This window comes from Neoarthrinium moseri (assembly GCF_022829205.1).
Source record: "Neoarthrinium moseri strain CBS 164.80 chromosome Unknown scaffold85_Wmoseri_CBS_16480, whole genome shotgun sequence".
Lineage (NCBI taxonomy): Eukaryota > Fungi > Ascomycota > Sordariomycetes > Amphisphaeriales > Apiosporaceae > Neoarthrinium > Neoarthrinium moseri.
Window position 1 is genome coordinate 1,538 of NW_026055199.1, and position 15,900 is coordinate 17,437.

General features: G+C 52.3%; 5 protein-coding genes across 5 annotated transcripts; 4 read left to right on the forward strand and 1 right to left on the reverse strand.

The window, feature by feature from the left end:
- Positions 1-1,362: 1,362 nt before the first annotated feature.
- On the reverse strand, positions 1,363-2,895 carry JN550_012376 (uncharacterized protein; the record flags this gene model as incomplete). The annotated part of the gene is made up of 4 exons (XM_049310846.1): positions 1,363-1,560; positions 1,617-2,349; positions 2,413-2,774; positions 2,842-2,895. The coding sequence occupies 4 exons, from the start codon at positions 2,893-2,895 to the stop codon at positions 1,363-1,365; spliced, it is 1,347 nt and encodes a 448-aa protein (XP_049165608.1).
- A 605-nt stretch (positions 2,896-3,500) lies between these two features.
- Positions 3,501-5,264, forward strand: JN550_012377 (uncharacterized protein; the record flags this gene model as incomplete). Its single annotated transcript, XM_049310847.1, has 3 exons — positions 3,501-3,821; positions 3,872-3,969; positions 4,202-5,264. 3 exons carry the CDS (start codon positions 3,501-3,503, stop codon positions 5,262-5,264), a joined length of 1,482 nt encoding a protein of 493 aa, XP_049165609.1.
- Positions 5,265-8,880: 3,616 nt separating this feature from the next.
- Positions 8,881-10,204, forward strand: JN550_012378 (uncharacterized protein; the record flags this gene model as incomplete). Its single annotated transcript, XM_049310848.1, has 4 exons — positions 8,881-9,112; positions 9,172-9,244; positions 9,301-10,026; positions 10,081-10,204. 4 exons carry the CDS (start codon positions 8,881-8,883, stop codon positions 10,202-10,204), a joined length of 1,155 nt encoding a protein of 384 aa, XP_049165610.1.
- A 716-nt stretch (positions 10,205-10,920) lies between these two features.
- JN550_012379 (uncharacterized protein) lies at positions 10,921-11,602 on the forward strand (the record flags this gene model as incomplete). The annotated part of the gene is made up of 3 exons (XM_049310849.1): positions 10,921-11,176; positions 11,259-11,486; positions 11,547-11,602. 3 exons carry the CDS (start codon positions 10,921-10,923, stop codon positions 11,600-11,602), a joined length of 540 nt encoding a protein of 179 aa, XP_049165611.1.
- A 2,798-nt stretch (positions 11,603-14,400) lies between these two features.
- Positions 14,401-15,717, forward strand: JN550_012380 (uncharacterized protein; the record flags this gene model as incomplete). Its single annotated transcript, XM_049310850.1, has 5 exons — positions 14,401-14,523; positions 14,586-14,612; positions 14,671-15,155; positions 15,207-15,271; positions 15,326-15,717. 5 exons carry the CDS (start codon positions 14,401-14,403, stop codon positions 15,715-15,717), a joined length of 1,092 nt encoding a protein of 363 aa, XP_049165612.1.
- Between the last annotated feature and the right edge of the window lie 183 nt (positions 15,718-15,900).

The following is a 15,900-nucleotide window of genomic DNA, read 5'->3' on the forward strand; positions in this document are numbered from 1 at the left end:
GAAGGGGTTGTCGACTCAGAAGCAGTGGCAGACAAGCTTCGTCTCGTCTTAAGCTTCACCGGCCAGCTCAGCCGAGGCCAGGACACGCCTGAAGACCAGGAGGGGACCGGAAAAAGCGGCCCCCAACATGCAGGCCTTGTGGCGGAGACTTTTCCGGTAGGTTGCTCCTGGACGACAAGATCTGTCCTACGCTGCAGCATTGGGGATCGCCGATCTAGAAGGGTCGAGACGCTGCAAGAGAAGGACCGAAACTGGGGCGTGCTTCCAGACCTGGCCAGCGTTCCGCTGTCAGCATATGCATATTCTTTTTTGACACCGCTTGGGTCGCTAAAAAGCCAGAAGAGCCCGAGGGAACCTGCAGCAGAGATGTGCTCGCACAGGGGCTTTGGAAAGGGGGGGAAGAGGAGGAACACGTTTCAATATAATCGAATGGTGTCCCCTCTCTCTCTTCTCTGGTTCTGACGGGGCTCCTTGCAACGCTGCAATGCGTATGCGATGCGCGCCGCGGCTTGGGCCTTGTTGGAGGGGATCTGTGGTGACCAGATAAGCGGCGCGAATCGTACGATTCAGGGGGGTGTGAGGAAAACCACCTCCCCCGTGGGATGGGATACACGGGTTGGGCTCGTCTCGAGTGCCACTGTTGCAGCAGTGTTGCTGCCAGGGTAATGTGAAAGACCTGCAGCCAGACTCGTCGGACTTTTTCTAGACGTGCAGCTGGAAATCTGTTGTGCCTACCATGCATAGATTGGCTGGGGAAAGTCGCGTCTGCTTTTTGTCTGGCAGCGGCGGTTCTCACCTGTTCTGGCTTTCAGGCTGTCCCGTCCTGTCCAGGTCAACCCGTCTTGCCAACAGAATTGATCGAGGATATTTTCATGTGTCAGGTCACAATATCAAGTCATAGTATCAAAAGTCGAAGCCAGATTGTTTAGAATGTCCTGTTCAGAATGCTCGCCATTTTTTTCATTACATGACTCCATGTGCAATGCTATATGCTAGCCATGACATATTTTCTGAATGCCCCGTGTCTCATCGATCAGCAGATCGATATTGAGCATTTTTTGCGCCGTGCCATAACCTTCATAGCATCTGCAGATGCGTCCCATGTTCCAAATCCAGATAACTCCGGCCTTTAAGGCATGATTACCAACTCCTTGGAGTTGGTCGTAACATTACATTGGAAGACGACTGCTGGTAATCGTCGAGTTTCTTCGTGAAGAATTCCTTCATATAGGTTGTTTTGTTCGCGGGTGTGTTTCAGGGTTCGATGGAGAAACTCGAACGACTGTCAGGTCGTCGAGAGTGGAGAGAGTGAGTATATTAGAATTGCTGAGTTGTTGTTATTTTGGCGTGGCGATCGACTCCTTACGAGGGAAATCGCGCTGCCGGGTTGAACACGGCAGTGCCGTATCCTTGTGGCTGCCAGGTAGGTGCTGGGCTGGCACCGAGAAGCTGCTCGAAAGCCTGAAGCCGGCGGAGTAACTCTTCGTTCTTGTGTGACATGCTCCTGTTTCGTCGCTCAAGTTGGTGAATGTATTCCGTGGCTTTGGTAAGAATGGTACCCTGGAAAAAACTGTTAATCAACCGAAATTGGCAAAAAGCTGACACGGTAAGCGTACCTTGCTGACCTTCGGGGCTCTTGAGACAGGAACGGGTGAGCCATCGTCATCATAGTCTTCCGGTATTGATCGCAATGAGGGGATAGCTTCCCTCAGATCTGCGATCCTGTCCTTCAGATTGGTTCTGTACTTTCGCTCAATGTCGTTGTGTGCTGCGCGGTCGCTGTTGCGCGGCTTGTCCTTCTTCTCGCCAGGCTCATTGGGAGTGATGAGTCCCGACCGCGAATTTGACCGAGAGGTCTTCGCCGAGTGGCTGATGACGAACGAGCTAGTCCGCCTGTGCTCAATAATGGGATTGCTGTTTGTGTCGCTCGTGGCCGTGGGGCTTGGGTGCGTGTTGAAGTCAAAATCGATTGCTGAGCCGGTCCTGGAATCGGAGGCAGTCTGTGTCAAACCAGAGCCCATCGCAATGGCGAGCAATCTTTGTCGCTCGGGGTCGTTGAATGAGGAGTTGAAGTTGAAGTACGAGTCTCGAAGGCCGGGCTGTGGCGCATCCCAGCTAAGCGGCGTGGAGTATAACCTGTCAGGAATGACGTCCTGGGGCTGGTTTGCATCGCGGGTGGCGAAGTCCTCGTCTAGAGCCATTGAGAAAGAGTCTTCCTCACTCGACAGGGCGTGTTCTAGAGCGCTGTCCTCAAGCCAGTCGTCTGTCCTTGAAGGGATCTCCAGCTTGAAGCTGCCGGACTGACCGACACGTCCTATCCTTGACGCTTGTTGGATAGAGCTTAGTCTTCTGGGCTAGAGTCTCAGTGATTAATTCATCTTTGCTTGGCGGGTCGCTGCTTGGTGCACTTACCTGCGTGCCGGCGAAGGGGCCTGTTTGTCAAAGTCACCCAGTCGTTCCAGACTGTCGTCGTCACTGTCAAAGCGGAGCCAGTAATCGCAGCAGTCGAGAGCCGAGGAGTCCTGGCTGGGCTTGGACCTCTTGTGGTCAGGAGTGTGGGCCCGCTTCAAGCCCGACTTGACGGATTTGACGGGCTTGGGTGACTTCTTGGGCGAGCTCTGGGTCAGACTGACGGTGGTTGTCTTTGGCGTCTGGTCAACCTTGGTGGCGTCTGCGGCGTTGGGTGCGGCCTGGTTGTCAAAGTTGTCCCAGAAAGAGATGGAGGAGAATTGGCGGAGACAGTTGGAGGAGTTGTCAATAATTGAGTCGATAGCCTGGGGGCGTCTCAGTGGATCTTCGATGGCATGGCTAAGCTGCAGGAGTGGCATTGATCGTCCTTACCTTGCTGTTGGTAACCGGGAATAGGTCGATGTTCTGCAGAACATCCGTATCCATGACGAAGCTCAACGCAGACGATGGAGGTGCCTCTACTCTTCACTTCAATGCTTCCTCCCCTTCGGAAAACGGAAAAAAGCGTCTAGAGGCCCAGTAGAGAGACCGTGGTGGTCGACGGTGGCCGATGGCTGTCAAGGGTTCAATCGCAGATGTTTGCTCTCAAGGTTGTCGATGCTTGCAGTGCCCAGATGTTGACCGGTCACTTCTCCCTTAAGTCCGATGCTGCGACAAGGTGCGTGCTGTATGTGCGTGTGCGTGTGCGTGTGCGTGCGTGTATGTGTGTGAGTGGTGCGAATCCTCGGTGGGAGACTCGTGCTCAATGCTGTTGCGGTGGTGATGGGTGTGTTGGGTGTTCACCTCTAGTCCTTGGGTTGTTGGTTGTATGGGGAGAGACAGACCAGCGGGAGCATCAAGAGCACAGGAGCGGATAGTAATATGTATCAAGTCTATACACTAAAGGCCACGACTGTCAAGTGACTCGAAGCACGCAAACAAACGTAGGAAGCAGATCCGAAGCTCAGGGTCTCCCGGGGTACGTAGCTATAGAATGGCGGGAGCCAGCCGAAAGACAGGCCAGAATCGATGGAAATGGCCTGACATTCAATATGCTGGGCCAGCCTCTGGTGCCCCCCCAGAGCCCGTTTGAGCAGCTACATCTTGGGTACACGCCCGGCGCGGCAGGTCGTCGGCGTGGGTGGTGTACCCCCCTGGTGCCGGTACGAGCGGTGCCCCCCAACGGTTCGGGGGCTTCCAGCGCCTCGACGGGGAAACTAATGCCCACAGCACCCATCGCGCACGAGAAAGGGCCGCCGACAAGTCGCGTCGGGCGGGAGCAACCAATTGTGCTGCTTCTGTGGCCAGCAACGACTGCTGCCGGGCCCAATGTCAGAAAACGAGAAGACGGGGACAAATGGCCTGACTTTGAAGTAAGTTCGGGCAGGGATGTTTTAGTGGGAGAGAGGGCGAGAATCTACAGAATCAGGCCATCTGCAAGGCTGAAGAAGCACATGGAGGGGGGCCAGCGCAAATGGCCCCGGCCGATTGGGCCGCCGGGAATGAAAGTGGTCTGATGATGTGCGCCAGCGTCAGCCTTGTTGTTCCCCACGGCGGGCAAAGCGGGATATCTCCAGTACTAAGGGCGAGGGGGGGGGGCTCCCAGTTGGCAGGGGGGGGTCGCTAAAAAAGCCGTTGATCTACGCCTTTCCGCCATTCCCACGTGCAGCTGGTGGGTTGGTGCAGGTGGGCTCCAAGACTCCCGAGGTCTTCGTCTCTCGTCTCGAAACAGAACTAACATTAGTTACCTTAGCCAGGCGTCGCCCGCGTCGCCCGCGGCGCAAAATGTTATGGACAGACTCTTGGGCCAGCGTCCGGGACTCGATTCTACCAGCATATTCCAGCAGCATCGTGAGCAGCATCGTGAGCAGCAGTCGGCAAGCAGCCCCGTAGCTCTCTCCCGATTACGCGAGCATATTTCGTCGGGATCCGACGCGAGCTTGTTGTCCACGGGGCGCAACACTGCAAATGTTAACTTGGGCGGTGGACTAGACCGGCCGTGCCCTTCGTTACCGCATTTCGTCGCTGTGCTGGGCTCGCAACCCAGTGGCCAGCCGGTACCCGATGCGCCCCAGCGGAACCCAGGGTGCCATCCCGCGAGGAAGTCCCAGAAATCCCAGAAATCCCACGTCCCCAGCGGTCGCCTTGTCAGGCCACTTCTGATCCGATTTCTACAGCACTTGCCCACACTCCAGACCAGTCATGTTTCCGCCGGCCAGGCGCGGAGTTTCAGCCTGGCAATTGCTCACATTGCTCACCTTGCCCTCGTAGCCAGCCTAGGACGGACTCCTGCGAACTCCTGCGGCTTTACTCTTCCTCAATTTCCTCACCGTGGCCCGCTGACCTATTCCTCACACATTTATCACGTGAGATTAACTCAGCTCGAGCCGACTTCTCCCGCACCGCTTCTTCTTCTTCCTCCACTGCTCCTGCGGTGCCCTCCGGGTCCCACGCTCGGGTGCAGAAACCCATGTCTCTCAAGTCTGCGACTCCGCTGGCAATTGTCGGCGACCGGCAAGGCATGGCTTGGCTACCACATTAGGTGTCGCAACATATTTCCACGCCGACTGACAATACCGTGGCCCGTACCCAATCAGACTTCAGTCATTCGTAATTTCGAGACAGTCCTGGGAAACTCTGAGCGCACGGCTGTGGCTCTGTCAGTCCCAGCTGAAGCCCTGCTGTATAGTCACTTACATGCTCCTGCACGACCTTGTGGTCTGTTGGCTTTGGACGTTTGGGGATTGCCCCTGCGAGAGCAAAGCGCACTTCAACTCCTTATACGCTCGTACGTGCTCTGTGATGAATCCGTATAGTACCGTACCCAGATCAATGGGGCGGGTTTACAATCCACCTATTTTCTTCTATCACTTGGCCAGACCTTGAGTGGTCGAACCGGCAGGACCGGCAGTCCAGCATCCCGACTACTGGCTTTAGATTTGACAGCGTTGAAACGGCTGCAGGGATAGGGTTCACTGCTTGGCCGGCCTGCTTGGAGACATGACAAACCTTGGAAGAGAACGGGATCCGGATAGACACGACCAGGGCGTCATGCAAGTGAACACGGGTAAAAGTGGATAGGCTTATTTCCGATCTAGCGTCCGTCCGCGACTATCGCCGAGAACTTACTATTCCGGATCCTTACCGTTCTGGTCGTGATGAGTTAGTCTCTTGGTGCCACTAGTCGTGCTATATAGTCTGCCGGTGAATCAACCGTCTTTCTATCAATGCCATCAGGGTTGTCGCGCTCTCTTCTGAGGCGAGAGCGTAGGTTGTTTTCGGGGCACAAAGACCGCCTATGGATATCCCCTCTATCGGTCATCTAAGATCTTCGAGGATTTCAGTGTCTATCGTATGCCACGTCTTCCAGAGCCAAATAGTTGCTACTGGAGTGGTGATGGCTGATGATGTCTATTGGGTCGCCGCGATTCGGCCTTTTCGATAGACCATGGCCTACGTCCCTCATTGCTTGACCAGGAGCAATGAGGTACTCAGTACCACGTCCAGCCTTTTTCTCAACTAATTGAACACAGCAAATATTACGGGGCCGAATGATAACATCGTTAGTGTTTCTGAACATTCCCCACCAGTTTCCTTAATATATCGCTGCAAACAAAGTTCAACCTTCTCAATACTAAAGACCCTATTATAGGGCGATGATGCCAGAAAGTGTGGCACAATGTGTCTTCACGAAGGTCAGTCTACGCAGCTGATATCTCTCCCTAGATCCTGAATACTGAGAATTCAGAGACTTCGTTACGTGTAGTTTACTGGTGGAGGCCTCGCCAGTCTTGCAGAATCAAATGATGCGGAGAAATTATGTTGCTACAACTTTTGTGGCTGTAAAGCGAACTCTCAGAGGTTCACATACTCCGCATTACGGCAGAAGTCCATCTGTAGATGATAGATGAGAAGGAAATGATGCTCTTCTGCATGTCAGTTGCTTTTTACCTGGCGTGCCAGACCAACTCAGAATTGGTCCAGATAACTCTTCTTCGACAAAGCTTTCTGTGCCAGTCTGCTTAGTAGATAGTTGCGTAAATAATCTTATAGCCAAAATGAGACTGAAGTGGCACGTGAAACGCAAGCGACTTCGCCACCACCAACAAAAGCGCTGCCACTAACAACGATGACCTAAGAATCGACCACCTCATTCCTCATCTCGTACACCAGGCTACTCTGCTGCCTGCTACGGCACAGCACTTCAACCGATTTCCAGCTCGGAATCTCTTACTGTCAACCAAATTGCCAACGATTCCCTGCTTGCTTCTTCCCGTACACTGTAGAGAGCGAACGAAGCTTCTCGGCACGCGGTACCGAGCCGCCAACTAATACTGCAAACGGATAGCTTAAGCCTCAGTGTTGAACTCGATATCGCGGTTCGCCCCTCGGAGCAAAAATGCTCATTCTAATCACTGTTCGTGTGTATGTACTCATGACCGACAATTATCCTGTTATCATCACTAACGGTTTTGCTCTGAATAGTATCCTAGCTGCTCTTACGGTTTACCTCTTCTACCCGCAATATCATCTTATCCGTACCCGGAGAAAGTGCGATAACATCTCAATAAGCTACATTCTTTGCAACTTGATCGTGGCAACAGAACAGTCATGTCTCTATCTACATTGTGTAGTGGATAATGTAGAGCTCGCCGTTTATATTGTTCATTCTCCTCCAACAATCGGAAACTGGCTCGACCTGGTACAATTCTTCATAGTCTGGCTTGGTCTTTTAGTTCTCTTCGTCCTGGTTTTACGACTCCCGCCAGCGAACCCCTCCTATAAGGCTTTAGTAGTCGGGTTGTATACCTCGTATTTTCTGATATCAATCCTACCTGTGATATTCGAGTTGTCGATTCCCCCGTCTGGGACCGATGCCCCGGAACGCGATAGACGTTGGTTTGGAGCTATATACCTGAACCTACATCTGGATTACGTCGGGCCATTCATCTCATTCGTCGCCTTCTTGTCCTGGCTTCCACAGGTTCAGGAAGATGAGCCTATCCGACAGTCGTGGGTCGCTGAGCACCTCTGGTCTTGCCTGGCAGGTGGTAGTCTTCTTACTCGTAGCTTTATCATGGCTGTTCCGGAGAAAAGTACCATCTGAGTATTGGCAGTGGCCTTTGGGCGATGCCTTAAAGCTATGGCTAAGGCTTGTGGGATGGGCCTTTGTCGACAATGCGGCCTTTGCCATTGGACAAGCTGTCGTCCTGGTATATACACTGCGGCGACAACGGAGTACTGTAACCTCCAGTGAGACTTCTCCCTTACTAGGTTAGGCTGCGGAAGGCCTAATGCCAGCTTCGATTTCCAAAGTTGGGCTACGTTCAGCGACCAGGGCAAGGCGGTCGAAGCAATGCAGATGATTCTCACAAAAAAAAATATTGATGCGTCTGCCAATGCTACTTCGCTGGTGAGCATGGAGAATCTTCTACTGGTGCTAGTCTGGCACGTCGACTCAGCGCACTTGCCTGTATTCATAACTTTTGCAGGGGTGGGGAAAATGTATACGACTAAGTGTTCCGGACGGCGAAGTCAGAGCAAATAGATTCAAAGAATCACACAAGAGGGCACATTAGTTTTAACAGGGTTATTGAGCAAAGATGACTGCAAATCAATCATTTAAGGGGGCTGTTAGACCTATATCTATCCCGGGACCACCAAAACATTGCGAAACGCTGGAACACATGCTTAAAGGGGTGAAAAGCGAAACAGGACGAATCAAATACTCTACTAGTCATCACTATGCCCAATACTCCCCACGGGCCACCACTTCCTGGCGTTGGACAAGAGCGAGCGGCGATGAAAGGAGCTGTTAGTAAATGCAAATACTGATTTAGCTGGCACTTGATCCATGTACCTGTTGGCATAGGTCAATGTAAAAGCTGTTATGTTGCTCAGTAGAGGCATTTGCTGCCGTCTTGACGACACGCACACTTACCTCATAATTGTAGCGATGATCTCTAGACTCTTATTTGTGAGTTGTTGATTTATCAACTTTAAGATACATACTGTCAAGAATCAACTACTTGAGTCTAGATAGAACGCGGGGAGCAGTTTTTCCTAAAGTGTCATTTCCGGTGTGAGTATAAGCAAGACCATTGCTGACGGCATCATAGAGTTACTACGCTCAGAACCCAAGTTTGTTGATCCACATTCCATTTTAATGATACGTTTGATCATATCCCGCAATGGCTTATCATCGACATGAAGACGTAGAGTGTTTTGCTTGCCATGAAGGAAAGTCAGTCCTTTATCGTGAATGGATGCCTAAAGTTGGTCACGTGATATGGATTCTGCCTATGTACCCCTCCTCATGTTGTCCAGTTCGCAAAGTGGTATTGTTACCGATGGACGACTTCCCTTATGGCGTGAACTTGAATACTCTTTATAAATCTCACTAACAAACGGCCTATCAGCGATTGCTCCAACATGACAACATCTGTGGCCAGCGCCGCGCGGCATGTGCGACCAACTGCGCAGGACGATGTGCTTCATCAAGATGAAGTTGGCCATCGAGTCACAAAACATGGCCTCGAGGTAGTGCAATACATCAAGGGTCTTTATGACTCGGGCGCCAAGATCTGGACCAAAGAGATGTTTCAAAACATAGAGGCAGAGCTCGCAAACGATATAAAACCCTCGAGTGTTATGGTACGGAGCAGTAAGTGAAGACACCGATGATCCAGGTTCAGCATGCTGATCTATTATACTATTCTGTAGTGAACGGCTTGCAAAGGCGCAGGGGCGTGTCTGCTGAGGGAATTGACGACAAGGATCCTGATATGGGATATATGTTAGACTCCCAAGACCTGAATGAAACGGATGCTGAAATAACAAACATGAACCCAGGCACCATTATATCATGTTTAAGATATACCAAGAGATCCTTTATGAAGCCGAGGAAGAAGAGCTGGAAATCGCCGACGGTAAAGACATTGACTGGGAAGATAGTCATAATACAATTGCCCCCACCTCCTTGGAGTTGGCGCTAATATCCAAGAAAACACTTACAATAGACTTTGCCGAGCTCGAGGCTGCATGGAACGAAAGCCAGCACAACTGGACCCTAAGTTCTGCATACAGTGAGCTCGTAGCGGTTCTACGAAAAGCAACCTTTCCACCCACTACGAACAAGATAGTATGCTTCGGGCTTGGCAGCTTAGAGGGATCGCAGGATTATCCCACTTTGCAGGATATGGCAAAATGCGACGGCCTTCCACGCCGTGCCGCTATTACACAACATGCCGCTGCCCTTACAATAGCTGAGGTACTGGGTCAGCAGCTGCAACGAGACCCTTTGCCGATCTACGCTCAGGACCCTGCCTACTCTCCCACCGCAACACGAATACTGGAGGAGAAAGGTATCAATGTTGTGGGAGGTTGCGGCAGCCTGGCCTTTACACTTGTTGACGATGATACCGTGGTATTCAGCTGCCATCCTAACATCGCGGTGAAGCAGATAGTTGCCGATATTGCAAGACCAGTAGCCATGTTGTGGAACCGAGTCACGCCAGAGGAGGAAGAAAACAGCCGATGGACTGTCGAGATAGTAAACGGGGAGACAATATTCATATCGTAAGCCCATTGTCACTGCGCCTCCCATAGAAGTATCCGCTGCTAACGACGCAGACCCTGGTTGACGGATCAAGATTCTCCTCGGACACGTGCGCTTGTAGAAGGCTATGAAGGGATTCCGTTCCCTGAAGAGCAGGAGCGTTTCGGGGACCTTGTGATGTACATTCGGCAGGATTGACTCGAATACTGGCATTTTGGCGGTTTGACATTTCAATCCATCCATTGGTGATGTGTGGACAAAGCGAAATGCTTTGTGCAGCTCTGTGGTGTTTTACCCGTCAGGCGCCGAGGGTCGTACATATACACCTCTTAGATACATTGGCAGTCACATGTGATATCGAACTATATGCTTGGGTTCAAGCATTATCGTCGGATTTGTTTCCTCCCAGTCCGTTATTTTTATACGGAGAACTAGTTTCCAGCCGGCATCATAGCATCATTCAGCCTACAAGTGCAAGGAAAGCGTTTCACTGGAATGCCCCACCTAGTGCAAGATACGGACCAGGTCTCTTGCTCAATTCTGCATGCGCATTACTCCATCGGTACTGTGGGTTGAATGGACCTGTGCCTGAGTAAACAGGTTTGACGTAGTTACGCGTGGTAGCTAGACTACTTTGCAGTGTGCCTTGACGAAGTTGGGCTGAATCGGATTACGAATCGTGTAGCCAAGATGACAAACTTAAGAAGATCACTAGCGGCAGCCATTTGTCAAGTGGTGTCGGATCGCGCAAAAACCCCGCTATATATCCACCCGGTGCCTCTGCCGGCCCCGGCTGGGCATTTCCAATAACACAGAGGCAACGGTAAACTTCCTGAGACTTCTCCAAGACGAGGACTGAATCATATAATCGCGAGAAGATAGTAAGAGAACACCTCTCTTACACCGCAGCCATCATGTACGACGATAACACATACAAGTACCCGTGGCCGTTGGCGGGGTACGAGGACGCGGCTCCGCTACCGGAAGAGAGGGCGGAGGACAAGACCTACATCAACCCTCCGGCGGAAAAGAGCAAAGCATACGAGCAATTCATCGACCCGCTGGATAAGACAAAGCGAGGCGGATTTGATGTCCATGTCTACTACCTCCAGAAAAACCAGCAGCAGGCGAGGTACGCTCGGGAGCTGTGGGAGCGAATTAGAAGGGAGTGTATGCAAACCCCGGCCCCACTAAACATTCGGGCTTCACATGCCTACGGGAGCCGCCAATGACTAATCGCCATGCTATACAGTTCCTGAGCTCCAGATCTACTCGTTCTGGGACAAGCCGGTTGGGCCTCACCCGGTTGCTATGTTCGAGGTCAACCTGCACTCACCCGCACAGTTTGGCGCTTTCATCCCGTGGCTGGCCATCTGGAGGGGGCCGCTGTCAGTGCTCGTCCATCCCAACACTGTCGAGGAGGGCGTCTCGGAGGTTGACATAGAGCGGAGAAACCACACGCAGCGGGCGATCTGGATGGGTGAGAGGTACCCGATAGACGTGACCGTGTTGAATTGAGGACAGAAATGACTGTTCACAGTGCCCGGGTGCGGCATCGCTTTTGCAGGACTGAAAGCGCGGCCCGCGGGCTTGTAGATTTGGGCATTCATCTATACCCATAGCAATGGAATAATGAACAAACTAAACGTGGAGAATTGCATCTTTAGTGGATCCGGTCCCAATGATAGGTCTGGAGCTCATCGTATGGGAGAACCTCTGTTGGCTGATGGGGAATATTAGATCAGAACGGCCCCTGTGCCAATGATCAGGAGCTGGGTCTAGATCAACCAGAGTGACTATTGCATTTCCTTGTCCCCGATCTAAAAACAAATCCAAGGAACGGAGTTGGGGGTACGATCAAGATGTTGTCAAACCCGAGCAAGCCACAACCTGCAGACCCCCAACTGCCGCGCAGAAAGCTGCCTTGGAGCCCAGAGAATCGGAACCGAATGCAGCCACAGACCTGATTTGCGATGCTTCACCTTGCATACCACGGCAGAAAGTGCGTAGATACGGTACGCTCATCGGGATATCAGTCCCGCGGGGCCTCTTGGGGAGAGGAACTGATTTCCCGGCAGCCGGGTTCGCAGTCTCGAACCTTGTGGACGCCATGCCGGCTAATACCCCCGGTAAGATCTAGAGAACCCTGTCTGACATTGTCCCTGATCATCAGTCGCGTCACCGATATCATGGAACTCCCTGGCTGCTGACAACCCTTGCAACCTATGGGTGTACGACGCACTAAGGCAAGATGCAAGCTATGAAGGATGCACCAGACAGGGTCGTCTGTTCGTAATAAACCCCGATGCTGCCAGGGGGACTACTCTAGTAGCGCGGGCAATACTACGTAAACATTCTGCGAGAACAAGGGCCATCTGGGTCGGTGGCGTCAAAGAAGCCATATCGAAGAATAGTGTGCTTCTCCCAAGTGACTAAGCAAGGGGTAGCGACTATCTGGCGCCACCATCCTCCAGATACGATACGACCCTGCATCAGGAGAGACGAGTCCCAACTGCACGGTACCTTCAGGGCACCCCGGAAGACGAGAGCCGCCGACCTATCAGCAATCTTGTGTGGCAGGAAGCTCAAAGTCACGCAATGGGATCTATCGTTTCGGGGTGTGCAGGGTCTGTTGGATCCCGAACCTTTCCCGGGTATAAGTTAGCTACTCAAGCCACGGTTATCGACTACCCGCTCCTACGGCTTGGGGAGGCAGCTTGGGAGTGGTCGTTAAATTGCCAAGGGAGGCAGAGAAAAACGCCGAACAGGCACTACGGATGCAGAGCGAAGATAGTCAGTTCCCGTAAGGCCCAACGCCTCTTCTTATTTCAGGTCGCCGGTAGGAGTGAGGAGGGATCCTACGTCGCCTTATGGAGTTGTCATGGAGAACGTCGGAAGCTAGTCCGATGTGAGAGAAGAATGCGAAGCTACAATACACAAGCCACATGCTGGCCAGTTTCAGGGAGCAAGCGGGCGAGTCTGGCCTCGGATGGAACTTGGGTCGCATTCAGTAAGCGCAAGAAAAGGGTTAAATCGCGTTGTTCACGACTGGGGTTTCCAGACAGCTAGCAATGACTAGCTCGGCAGGCTAACGTCCCAAGCGGGCCTTTACCACGTGTGGCGCTTATAGTGTCGTGCTTTAATCTCGAATTAGTGCAGGACGTCAGAACATGTCGCTTAAAAAGGAAGAACACAAGGACTAGTGGGGGTCTCTTCATGGGCTCTCGCCCTATTCCAAGACTGCAGGTCACCAAACAACACACTACTGGGAGTGGCCGCATCCGTCTCTCGCAGTCGGAGTAGCGACTCCCGACGAGAGCAGCCGAAGCGACGTGCGAGTCAGCTCGGCGCCATTGCAGCCTCTGATCCGTAGATCGCCCGACGGGAGAAGAACGACTAAGTTAGAGACTTGGCGTTCACATCGTCGTCGTTTGCAAAAAAAAAACCCGCGAAATTACGCGGTCCGCGGGCTTAGCCATGCCACTAGGAAAGCCATCACGGAAGAGTTGCTGGAGCAGAACCAGAACCGCGGGGCATCCAAGAGATATCCACAGCTCAATGGGGGACAACCGTCAGTGCATTTAAGCCTCGCAAGCAATGGCCAGTCTAGATCAGGTGGTAATAAAGAGTGTCCTGGATGTGCCCTGAAGAGGATCAGGGATCGTGAGACGTTCCAATAAATATCTTATCATCGTATCAGGAACACCTGCGAGATCCGGCGGTGGGCCTTGATGAAGACGCGATGTCCTGTACTGTGTTGCAGAGCTCGGTTTTCCAGCCCCAGCGTCCACACTCAAAGAAGATCGATCTAACGGATCCGACGCTGGTCGGATGCACCCGCCATTGGAGAATGTCGGGGCATTCCAACGTAGTGTCAGACTACTTTGGCCACTCCACCACTAAACACTAACCGTTGCGGATCTAGAATGCCGCTTTGCACTACTTGGCCTGGTGCCCAAAGTCAAAAACTCGTGCACTGGTTCTTTGGAAATGAACAGGACCCCCCAGCTTCCCTCGACACGTAGATTCCCCATGTGCCAGTGACCTCCTATGTAGATTGAACCTGAAATGAACTGATTCAAGTCGCAAGGGTTCTCAAGGAGTCAAGGGGCACCTTGTTACTGCAGTGGAGGAGTCCAGCACGCTATCCTCCAAGCTTATGTATACCAGGCTTGCCAGGCCATCTAGCGTTTGCTTGGGAACAAAGTGGACTGAATCGGTTCCGACCCGGATCTGCCTCAGATATTCCCCTTCTTAGTTTCTCAACACAGGGGAACGTCGACGATCATTACATATACTGCCGGCCCCATGTTGCTGATCTCATCTCGTTCGACAACCCCACGATCAGCATCACATAGTTGCCTGGCTACGTCCGGGCCCAGCAGCGCAGCAGTATGGCAACCGAGACCAATGGTCCCGTCATCATCGGCGTGACGTGGATGTTGTTCGTTCTCTGCAGTGCTTTTCTCGCTGTGAGAATATACGCAAAGATCAGTCGTCGGCAAGGACTGTGGTGGGTAAGTAACACACAAATAACCATTCGTTCGTGAAGGGCCAGTCTGCTAACAGTGCCATTCAGGATGACCACATTCTGATCTTCTCATGGGTGAGTTCAATTAAGGAGAAACCGCATTATGCGATCGGTCCTGCTCACAAGACTAAAGGCCATGCTCGCCATCGAATCGATCCTTACGCAGACTGGCTATGAACGGGGATTTGGGAGACATGTCTACGACATGGAGCCTGAGAACATTTCGAGAGTCGCCCTATACACTTCGATTGCGGCTTCGATATCTTGCTTTGCGAGCACCGGTAGCAAAATCTCGTTCGGCGTCACCCTGCTGCGCCTTACTCACGGCTGGTGGAGACGTTTTGTCTGGTTCTCCGTCATCTCCCTTTTCCTCGTCATGCTGCCGTCGGCCATCTTCACCTGGGTTCAATGTTCGCCGTCAGAGAAAGCTTGGAACTCGGCGATTCCAGGAACGTGCTGGGACCCATCGATCACAGTCAATTACGGTATCTTCAACGCGGCATACTGTACAGTGATAGACTTTGCGCTGGCCCTCATCCCATGGAAGCTTATTTCCGGCCTCCAAATGAAGACAAGGGAGAAGATCGGTGTTTCCATCGCCATGAGCATGGGTATTCTGTAAGTAGCTTGTGGTGGACTACTCAAACATGCCGCTAACGATTCTCACAGATCCGGTGTGTGCGCTATCGTGAAGGGTGTCTATATCGTCCAGCTGCGGCAGCAGGACTTCTTCTGTAAGTTGTCTTTGATGAAATCATTAGTCCCGACCGAAGACTAACGCTGTGAAGACAATGGTAAAGATGTGACAATCTGGACCGCCACGGAAACCGCTGTGGCCATCATCGGTGCCTCCATCCCCGTGCTCCGAGTCCTTTTCAAGGAGAAGATGTCGACTCGCGGCTATAACAAGGAGTCCGAAAGATATGGTATGCCGCTGTCCACCGTGGGTGGCACCAAGAGGACCATTGGGGGAGCCAGGATGGACGGAGGGGGAGACCTCAAGTCCAGCTCACACGGCTGGTCGACATCTATTGTTGCGAAAGGCGACAACGACAGCGACCGCAGTATCTTGGGCGACGATAACGTTCCGACCAATACGGGCATCATGCAGACCAACGAATATGTCATTGACTTCCACCAGGCCAACCAGCACCCGTCGGGACCTCGCTCGCCGGTATAGATGCGATAGAGTCGGGCTGAAAAAAAAAAATGGATAGCGAAGTCGTCTTCGCGTTCGCGGTCTTCGGCCGTGCTTGTAACCCAATGTATTTAGCGTAATGCCCCAAATGCGACGTTTTCTTGGTCGATATTTCTCAAGTAATCTGCTTCTATTCAGTGACTGTCTTATGTTCGTCTCAAGTAG